Source organism: Mytilus trossulus, chromosome 1, assembly GCF_036588685.1.
Source record: "Mytilus trossulus isolate FHL-02 chromosome 1, PNRI_Mtr1.1.1.hap1, whole genome shotgun sequence".
NCBI classification, from domain to species: Eukaryota; Metazoa; Mollusca; class Bivalvia; order Mytilida; family Mytilidae; genus Mytilus; species Mytilus trossulus.
Window position 1 is genome coordinate 58,837,181 of NC_086373.1, and position 11,233 is coordinate 58,848,413.

General features: G+C 31.2%; 1 protein-coding gene across 1 annotated transcript; it reads right to left on the reverse strand.

The window, feature by feature from the left end:
- Positions 1 to 1,832: 1,832 nt before the first annotated feature.
- On the reverse strand, positions 1,833 to 9,876 carry LOC134728317 (prostaglandin reductase 1-like). The gene is made up of 9 exons (XM_063592892.1): positions 9,763 to 9,876; positions 9,002 to 9,047; positions 8,129 to 8,188; positions 7,506 to 7,664; positions 6,782 to 6,899; positions 6,033 to 6,185; positions 5,374 to 5,479; positions 4,205 to 4,326; positions 1,833 to 3,897 (listed from the first exon to the last, which is right to left on the reverse strand). Exons 2-9 carry the CDS (start codon positions 9,043 to 9,045, stop codon positions 3,787 to 3,789), a joined length of 873 nt encoding a protein of 290 aa, XP_063448962.1. The 5' UTR covers positions 9,046 to 9,047; positions 9,763 to 9,876; the 3' UTR covers positions 1,833 to 3,786.
- Positions 9,877 to 11,233: the final 1,357 nt, after the last annotated feature.

The following is an 11,233-nucleotide window of genomic DNA, read 5'->3' on the forward strand; positions in this document are numbered from 1 at the left end:
AGAGTGCACACGCTGAAATTCTGTCCGTTTTACTTTTCATTGAATTCATATCGAAAGTCTGTAATATGATTAATATGAAGGTTTACTAAAAGTATCAAATAAACTTAAAATTATAAACGTTCTATAAAAAGGAGTTCAAGGTCAGATGAACCATATCGGACAGACATGTCACAAGTTCACTTTACGATCACCCCATACACCAAATATAGTGCTACAATCGCTTATACGTTTAGTAACTGAGAAACAGATCAAATCATAAAATCTTTACATTCAATCGTGTAAAACATGTCAAGGTCATATGAACCATACCAGACAGACGTGTACACGTGACCATACAATCAACCAATCCACCAAATATACATATTGCTTAGAATATCTGATAAACTGATAGAATTACGAAAACTTCTCATTGACCCAAATGAACCATGGAAAGATTGATTTAATTTATAAGTGGGGATTAAGTCAAATTGAATATTGCATTGTATAAAGCATTGGTTGTAGTCAATTCAACTACCTTTCTGGACAAAGAAAGATAACTCCAATTTTCAAATCGATTTTAAAGATGATTACATTTATTCTGGACAAAGAGAGATAATTCCAATTTTCAAAGATGATACCATTTATTCTGGACAAAAGAACGCCAATTTTCAAAGAAACTTTTTAAAATGATACCATTTATATTTCTTAAACAGCAATGTTTCATTTTGTTAAAGGGTAACTGTTCAACTGTTAAAGTGACACCAACAAAATTCAAACTTGATCTGTGTTTTGTGGTAATAGTCATTGTGTATAAGTTTCATAACATATGGTTGAGGCAAACTAAAGTTTTAGAATGGAAACTAATTTTGGGACATACAAACTTACAGACAACTGACAAGGGTAACACTTAATTCCCCTCCGCTACGGCGGGGGCACAACAAATAAAAAAAAAAATTTTGTTCAAGCAATCATTGAAACATGAAAATGAGATCAAGCAAAATGGACATGTGCCAAATGGAATATACGTAGCTGTGCACAAGGTATAAAGGTATAAAGCCTCCAGGTCTCCTACCTTCTGAAATATAAATCTTTAAACTGACAATTTGTCATTCTGCAAACTATCCTGATTTACAGGGGGATATATATCTCACGAGAAGTCTCAACCTGATTCTCAAAATTCAGTACTTAAAAACTTGGAACACCTCAAAACAGGTATGTAAATGAGTAAAGAGCATTTAATCACTTACATACTCATTGACAGTCCCTTTGGTATCTTTCGTCCCTCTTTTCAAACAATATGGATTTAAATAATTTATGACAATAACACTGCAGGGGAGAATATGTTCCTCTTTTGCTTAAAATACACCTAGTTGGCAGGTATGAATTTGTGATACTTGCATACTTTAACTTTTATACAGGCAAGCTAAAAAAAACTCTTTTTGGCATCCTCTTTAAACAAATATGACAGAGTTTGCCCTTACCCTGGCAAAGCTTTAAAGTGTGTCTTTATGGGAGGGAAAGGGGGACACATGGTCAATAAAATTGCTAAAAGATGAAAGAGAAAGTTTTCATTCCACAGAAAACATTGTTTTTCAGACATATACTATTGTAAGGAACAGTTACATTGAATTTTGACCGTTTGAATTGATAAACATTTATTCCATCAAAATAAATTTCATCCAAATCAGGCAAAGTAAACTCAAAAGGATGGTATGAAGGTACTTTTATTTGCTTCCATTTTGAGCTTAACATTACTCGTTCCGTTAAGAGGAATTTACAAACATATGAGAGAACAGTGGTTAGAAGATACCCATGCTGAAAATTATTTTCTAACTTATGTATCTGATTTAAAAAAACAACAACATTTACCCTGTAAAATAAAAAAAATGTAAAGGTTCCTGGGAACCCAGTGTCTCACCTAATTTTGCTGCTAATCACAGGTTCAACAAAAATTAGGAAAACAATTGATTAAAATATTCCTCTCCGTACTATCTTTTGATTGTAAGAATCTTCTGTCCAAGTTTGGTAAACATCCATTTATAAGATAATAGGGAAAAACAGGTACAACATTTTATCAAAATTTCCTTCCAGGTACTAGCTTTAGGTCATAAACCAGCTTCTGTCCAAGTTTGGTACAAATCCAGGCTAGGTTCAGAAAGTAATTAAAATTTCAAAAACTTTAACCACAGAGTGATTTTTTGTGGACGCCATTGCCAACTGAATGTAGGATCGCTATGTATCGCTTTTTGACAAAAGTTGAAGGCTCGACGAAAAGAAAACTTGAGTAAAGCTCAAAGTAAAATAAAAATTTGGTCAGATCAGCATGTCAGAGAAAGAATTTTTTAATCAGGTGAAATTTTTAAATTCCTTTAATGCACTAGTTAGATACTATTGGTCACATCCATTGACACAAAGGTTAGTGTTGAAGATTATGTTGTTTAAACTCCTAGGTGCCTCAAAGGAAAATGTGATTAAAGGGCAATTACTCCTGCATGAGTCATCCAATTGTTTTGGCCAGATTGACATTTTTGTAGATCTTGCATTGCTGATAATTTTTGCTGCTGTTTCCAGTTTCCACCTTTTAATTTTTTTTAAGGTAGTTTAAAGATCGTTAAAAAGGGAAATTACTCTTTTGCCTTGTAATTACAAAACAACTGTTACTTTTTAATTCAAAACAACAGTAACTATTACACCCATAAATTCTTTTAATTATTTTCCTGTTAATGGAAAGCAATTATATATAAATAAACTTTTGATACCCTATACTTCAAACAATATCTACCAATGAATTATTAACTAAAAAATTCAGCTTCAGTTCCATTTTGAGCCAATCCCAATTTACAATATACAAGAGGAATAGGTTTTAAAATTCAGAACTAAAAGTTAAGGCTTAGCTTAAACTTAAATTTGAGATACATTTACATGATGTCAAGTTTGTTTCTAATAGGCCTAGCAGTTTCTGAGTCAAAATATTAAAGTCTCTTTTCCATTCCTGGTGGAAGATTCCCCCTTGAGGGTATCACTAGCCCATTAGTCAGCACTTCTGTGGTTGACTATCATTAATATGATCATAGCAATTGCTTTAAAAAATAATTGATTCATTGGAGTTGATGTAAGATATATTCAAGGCAATGATTATTCAAAACACAATTAAAGTACAGTTTTTTAGTAAGAGTTTGTCATATGAGAACTGGGATTTACTCTGACACTTTTTTTTCAGTCATTAAGAAACAATTTGGTTTAGCGACAAAACACAAAACTTGGCTTTATATACAATCAAACAAATAAACATTAATAGTCTGAGTATTTTAATTTCACTTAATTTTATAACAAGCACTTTATATATTCTGAAGCTTTTGATGTAATATACTCATTTAAATTTGCTTCAAGTCTCAAGCAATGATATGTTTAATTTGTTTACAATAAGACCAACATCTTTTATCTTTACTTGAACTTAATATAGCACATTCATTTTAATTGACCTTCCTTACCCTAGACACAATTATAAAATGTCTTCTAAAGTAAACTTTTATATTCTCAAGTTAATTGAACTCATTAACTAGTCAAGTAAAACTTACATGATTTCATAATTAATGCTTTTAGCATCATGATGCATTGAATGTACTAATTTGAAATTTGTTACCAAGCCTTTTCAATTTCTTTTTATTTAAATATCAATTCCCCCCTTATTAAAGAAAAGAATTTCTGATAGCAACATGGAGCAAACATTGTTTTTAAGCTGATATAAAATGATCAATGGTATTTAATACTTAAATAGTACTTTTTATACTATATATGATACATGTATTAACATTTGATTATTGCTTTTCCAATATTTGTTCCTTTAAAAAGTCCTTGGAATGCCGAATACATATTCTCTATACCCTCTGTTACTGTTTCTCTGTACTTCATTTTACCCTGAAAAGTATCATAAAGTATATATTTTCATCACTATTGAAACTAATGAAGGATGTACTTTAAAGGAACAGATATTGTTTTATGTAAACACTGCCTGATGGATGAATGTTTGATAAATTTTATCAACTTTTGACAGAATGCCAAAGTTTCTTAAAAATCATGATGACAACCTATGTAACATATGTGGACAAATTTTACATCCCTACTGTATTTTTTTTTTTTATTTATTGATGATATAAAAGCTTTAAAATTTATATGAAAAATCATTTTTTGTAAAAAGAAAAAAAAAGAAAAAGAAAGTAACTACCTCTTTAATCCATTGTGCCATTTGTTTTTCTCCTTCAGGGTATCTGTCCAACCATTTACCAGAAATAATAAAACCCTGCACAGACAACTGTTTGAAGAGGATTGTTGGGAATGGTGAAATTCCTACAAAATGATAAATAAAATAAAAATATGAACATACTAATATCAAAGTCATTCTGAGAAAGTTCCCATTTGAACAACACTAACTAAGGTAACTAAATTGTGAAAAATACAATCATGTATTTTAATGGAACATGTTGGATTATCCAGACAATATCTTTATCTCATTTGCATTAATCTCACCTCCTCTCCTTTCAAATTTACAGCTCCATATTTTTCTCTTTTGCACTGAAGCTATGCAGAGGATGCACCTCATAAATAGTGCTAATTTTCTTGATAAAATAAAGTCTCAAGGCTATTCTATTTTCCATCTTATTAGATATAAAGTTCAACTTCACTTTCTTTCAAAGTTTTGCTACCAATCTACATTTATTGTGGATTTCCTTTAATTTTCAGTTAGTTTGTAGGTTTTATTAATATAACAGCCTTCCTTCAATGGGCAACAAAAAATAGTACTTGCAGGCAGGACTTGCACATCATTAGGTATCTGATAAAGAGTTGACTCAATAGCAATCATACCACATCTTTTCATTTTCATATTAACCAGTAATAATACAATAGGTATTGTTTTCAATAGTATCATTGGGTTTGCAATAAATAAGGGATGTCTTTATATCTTTCATTTTCTATTGACTTAAATAACCATCCTGCTATTGCCAAGGTGTAAACAAGCAATAATTTCTTTTTTTATTTTAATATTAAGGTGGTACCTAACACTAAAGGGAGATAACTCTGTAAAGTCAGCTAAACGTTTTAATTATGTTGTGTTGTAAAAGGAATATTAAGCTTCTCAATGATCAAAATTGGTGTTTGTCAAATTACTATATAACCAGTGTAATTTTTTTGACCAAACGGTTGGTTCAAATTTGTTTTAATTTGTTATTTTTGTAAAAGTGTCAAAGTAAACTTTGACAAAATTTTATGAAAATTAAACGAGCCAAATCAATTTTAGTGAAAGTGTTGGGTACCACCTTAAGGCAACTTCACTTTGTTATTTATACATGTTGCATCATCCCATATCCTTCTTATTCCAATGTATTATATACTGACCTTTTGGTTGTTCTGTTGCATTATACCCTGAGATGGTACCACAAACTGAAATTCTCCCAAATGTTTTCATATGTTCTAGGACTGTCGTTGTAAACTCTCCTCCTACCTATTAAAACAAAAGAACAGATTTCCAATGTCCCAGCATTGCACATATTTTATATATCACAGGAACATGGGCAAAAACTATAAAGAGCATTTTTTTTTGTACTTTAAAAACCTTTTATTAACATCTTAGAGAAATGAAGGCTTTAGAATAAATATTTCCAAGGGGCATAAATCATTAAAGATATTTGATCAGCACTTATTTAAAAAGCGTCAAAGACATTGGGGTATGTATAATCCTATGATATAAGTTTTATTATTATAAACATAATTACAAGGACTGTATGGTGTGGGTTTTAAATATAAATAAAGGTAGATGTAAGACATGAAAGTAATCAAACTGAATGTAAACTGAAATAAGACTATCAAAATAAAATATTTACAAGGACTGTATGGTGTTGGTTTTAAATATAAATAAAGGTAAATGTAAGACATGAAAGTTATCAAACTGAATGTAAACTGAAATAAGAGTATCAAAATAAAATATTGCAAATCCCAACTTCTAAGTTGCTCAATATCATACACTTTTTTTTGTAAAAGTCTCTATTAACACTTACATTATCAAAATAACAATCTATTCCTTCTGGTGCAGCTTCTTTCAATGCTTCATCTAACTTTACGGTTTTATAATTGTACGCATAATCAAATCCTATATCCCTTAACCACTGACATTTCTCCTCTGTCCCTGCAAAACCTATCACTTTACATTTCTACAACGAAAAATAATAAACCAACTATATCAATAATAATGTATAAAAAATAATACAAAAGCAAATAATCAAAATCATACAAAGTGAATTTGGTTCTTCTAGATACACAGTGATTATATAACTAATTTATGTAAAATTCCAAAACATATATGTGTGTTATACTCATAAACATTAATCCATTTGATCTTGTACGTCTTATCATTTGCTGTATTCAGTTTTTCTCTATCTGTTGTAGTTCTACATAATATTCAAAAATTGGGTAAAAATTATCATTTTAGGGGAATAACTTCTATTATGAGCTACTGAAATTTCAGCCATTCTGTGGATTCATTTATTTTTGTGGGTTTCAATTTTCGTGGATTGATGAAAACTTGTCTTTTCGTGGATATATGATTTTGTTGTTTTTCAAAAGTCTGCACACATCCTAATACAAAATTTGTTATTCGTTGAACATTTAAATTCGTGGTTCACCTGTACCCACGGAAACCACGAAAATTGGTATCCAACAAATAATAATGAATTCACAGTACTTATATGGTAATATTTATATGCATGACTTTTTTTTTAAAATGTAAAAAGGAAAATCACAGAGATACCTTGATCTTAGCAATCTGTCCCACCACACTGCCAACTGCACCAGAAGCAGTGTTTACCAAAACTGTTTCTCCCTCTGATGGTTTACACAATTCAAGAAAACCAAAATATCCTGCCATCCTGTAAAAAGCATTGTTTTCATTACTTCAGGTTATTATATATGTAATAAAATTGAGAATGGAAATGGGGAATGTGTCAGAAGGACAACAACCTGACCGTAGAGCAGACAACAGCAGAAGGTCACCAACAGGTCTTCAATGTAGCAAGAAATTCCCGCACCCTGAGGCTTCCTTCAGCTAGCCCCTAAACAAATATATATTACAGTAGTTGAGTGATTTGGGACTTCATCTAAGACTTTTCTGTTCTGAAGAAAATTAAAAATGTATACGTATGTACATTCGGAACTCAGGTTAAAAATATATGTCTACTACAATGTACATATTTTTGACAAATTTAGGGTTAAAAATTAAGCAAATGCTAATAGATTATAAAGGGGGAATTTATTCTCTGGTGAATATAAAAACAAAAAAACATTTATTTTGCTATTAGAAGTAATACGCCTGAAAATATCCCATTGAGATTTAAGAAGATATGGGTAATATAAAGATAAAAAATCATAAGATCATTTATGAAAAAATAAAATACCAATAATGCCCCTGAAATTTCAGTATCGCAGGCTTATTAATAACATCAAAAACGTTATCAAAGTACAAGAACACACCTTACCCAGGCATTCCCACCACACCAAGAGCTGTGGATAATGGAAGATCTCCAAGCTCAGGCATATGACGAGTCAGTTTTGAAGTGACTGTATGTGTTCTCCATCCTGCATGGGTACGTACTATTGTTCCAACTGGATTCTGACTGTTTTTACTTTCTATCACTCTGGAACAATTAATAAAAGTAATGCTGTAAATTTGAAAATGTCTTTCTCATTTACTAAAAGGATTTTCATTTTCAAACAGCTTGTTACTATTACTACGGTACACAAAAAAAGAGACACAGAGGCTCACTGCAAACAAGAAATCATTGATTCACTGATGCCAACATTTTTTAGAATATCTTTGTCACAGATCAATGTTTTGCAGTCATTTTTACTGGCTTCATGGAGATTGTAAATTGCTTAGTATTGCCTGATAGATGATTTGTAGTTTATGTCACAAATTGCCATTTACACTGCCTAAGAAGGTTTTTGTCAGAAAAATAATCTCAGAGATGCATTATACTGTGGATTCATTATTATTCATGGGATATCAATTTTCACGGTTGAAAGTTAACCTAGAATTCAAATTTTCAACTTAGTATAAATTTTCGGTATGCTTGAATGGAAACAACTACTTAAAACATACCTGGCAATCTGCTCACCAATCATTGTATCTCCAACTTTAGCTCTATCTGATACAAAAGGTCTGAAATCATACAAATCTTTTTATTAGCAATCAAACATTTTTTTTTTTATTGGATAAACTGTAGACAAAGAGAAAGCCTAAAACACATTCAGGAATAAGAATTTGATAAATGCATGAATTTGCAATATTTACTATCATAAGCTAATATCTATACTATAAAACGAGAAGACCTCATTTTGTGTGTCGCTTCTCTTCCTTCCAAAATAAATTAAATAAATTAATCATCATGCCTCTGTGCTCTATAGGTATCATGCATAGTCGCATTTGTCATCTATTCTTATGACTATTCAGTTTGGATTATTTTGGGAGAAAAAACGAAAAATAAAATGATAAAGGAGGTCCAGATATTGTTTCTGTTATACATTTGTAAGACCAACTTTTAAGTCATACAAGACTTCCGGTTTTAAACTTGCACATAATTTTCATAAAAGTACTTTTTTTTATATACATTTTCAAGGTCATCAGTTGTCTATCAAATTTTAAATTAACTGTTACAAGTATATGTCCTTCATAAAATGATTTACCTAATAGATAAGAAAGGATGGGGGAACATCAATGAGACAAAATAAATACATGCACAGAAAAAAAAAGTAACAGCAGTTTTATTGCTGTTCTTCATCTCAAAGTCACATAGGTTTTCAACTGCATAATTATAATAGTTTAATATGGTATTGTATGAAAAAGTGGGTAGAAGAGGGATTTAGGACAAACTTCTTTTTAGTTGTAAAGAATTACCGTCAGCAACAAGATAAATAATGGACTAACATATTTTATGACATTATATAACACTCTGAAGTATGTTACTGTCTGTACCTCATGTATGGATCCACTGACAAATATAGTGCTTCTATTAACATTTCTGAAAAGAAATAATAACATCTGGTAAGATTGATCAAAATGACATCTTTACCTTAGTCACAAATTACTGGACACTATGATCATGATGATTATAAAACATATTACATTTTCATTGATCAGCTGATCATAATAACAATCTTACTGATGATAGTTTTACAGGAACTTAAGTACCATAATAGACTTTATTACAAAAATAGCATGATGCATGTATCAAATTTGATTCAATACAGTTGTTAATTATGACAATAACCAACTTTTATCTGTATCTAAGTTTTTTTTTTAAATTCTGATCTTTAAACTGATAAAACACAGAGTAACACATGAGACCTGTGGTGTTGTGAAAAGCGCATCAGACTACTGGCACAAAGGTTCCTGGTTCTATCCCCTTTCTGGGAAGAAAATTTCAGTGATTAAATTAATGGCTCACCCGTGACACCATTTGCGAGTATGGTCTTGAGAAAGGATGATAGTCAGTCCAAAGGGGGCAATAAATGACTGACCCATGTTAAGAGAGAGCCACATCTCTTGCACGTAAAGTACACCCATATAGATTTTGAAAAGAGCAGGCCAGCACCACTACATGTACACACTCACACTCGCAAAGTGGAAAGGGATTGATATCAGTTGCCAATACTTGGTTCCCAATCAACTTTAAATAAATATATTCAAACTTACACATTTGAAATGGATTAATAGGAGGTGGATAAGATGCTTACCCTACAAAATCTTTCTGTAAAGTGGTTTTGACCTGGCTTTCTCTACAATGGAACCAAGGGTACCAGGCAAATCCTGTTACTTGGCTCAGTTGGCCATGGGTATTTTCGCTATAAGAAGGATGCAGGATTTATTGATTGATTGTTGCAAAGACATGATGAATTAATATCCTGTTGAAAATATTTCATGCATATTCATGAGGTGGGAATGCAGCAGTAAAAGATGTTCAATGGAATTAACAAGCATTGCCATCTCTTTCCATTAGGTGCAGGTGTAGAGGAAAGTGGTAGGTTGCAAACTTAGAACATGTTTTTAAAAAAATGCTTTTAATACCGGTACTCATATATACTGTGAAAAGGGTAATACAGCTGCTAGCTTTTGATTAAAATATTCATAGCTTCTCACCACATCATTTGACCTGAAGGAGCTTGCATGTGCTCCATACATGTAGGAGTTAAAAATATATCAAACAACACTTGTAAATATTGAAAAGGCAAAAGCAATTACAACTACACTATATCCTGAACTTCATACAACAGAACCTGAATGACAAAAGAGCAAAACTAAAAGAAAATAACCTTTTAACTGAATATACATGTAGTGCATTTAATAGTGTTGTTTTATGCTTTTTTTCTCATTTTGTTTCACTTTAAAATTTCAGTTCATTTACCCCCACAGTTGGTCCTATTCAAAATATACTGAATCTTCTAAAAACATTTCTATAAATCTAATCTTGCCTCCTTCCCTTAAATCAGGCAAATCTTCTTCCACAAGTTCCAGATCATCTTCCTTTGGTTCCCCATGAAACATTGCCTTTATCTTCCATACTTTTGATTTCACCATTGTGTATAATCAGACTGTTTTTTCTTCACAAAGTACTTTCCTACAATATTAATTAACTTTGTAGAAGGTCCTATAACAACAACACTTTACATGGACATGATGGAAGTAAACTATTAAAATAAATTAAAATACAATGGTTTTGTTGTTAAAATTATTCTGCCATTATGTTTTAACACTCTTGCACAGTGGAACAAATTATACAATAAATTATTGTCAGTTGTGTTCTATAGTGTAAACTTTGTGTTCATTTCAGACTTTCAGTGGCAATTGTGTACCATTTTGACTGGATTCCCTTGGTAAAAACGAGTCCAAAGAAAAAAAACAGTGTTTTAGCACATGTGTAAGCAGGATTGTCTTTTCACAATATTGGATGAAAATTGTTTAGTTTGATTTGTATTACAGACTAGGGGAATAGCTCTGGTAGCATGGATGGAGGCGATTATATACGGACACATAAAAACACATCAGCTTCCATTTCTACATTTTAATCAGACAAAGATGACGTCACAAACATAGATCTATACAAAGTACTGACAAAAGGGGAACAACTCTCTCTCACATACAGAAACATAATCTGACCATACATACTGATATATAACATCCCGCCCCCAAAACAAAAATTTACTAAAA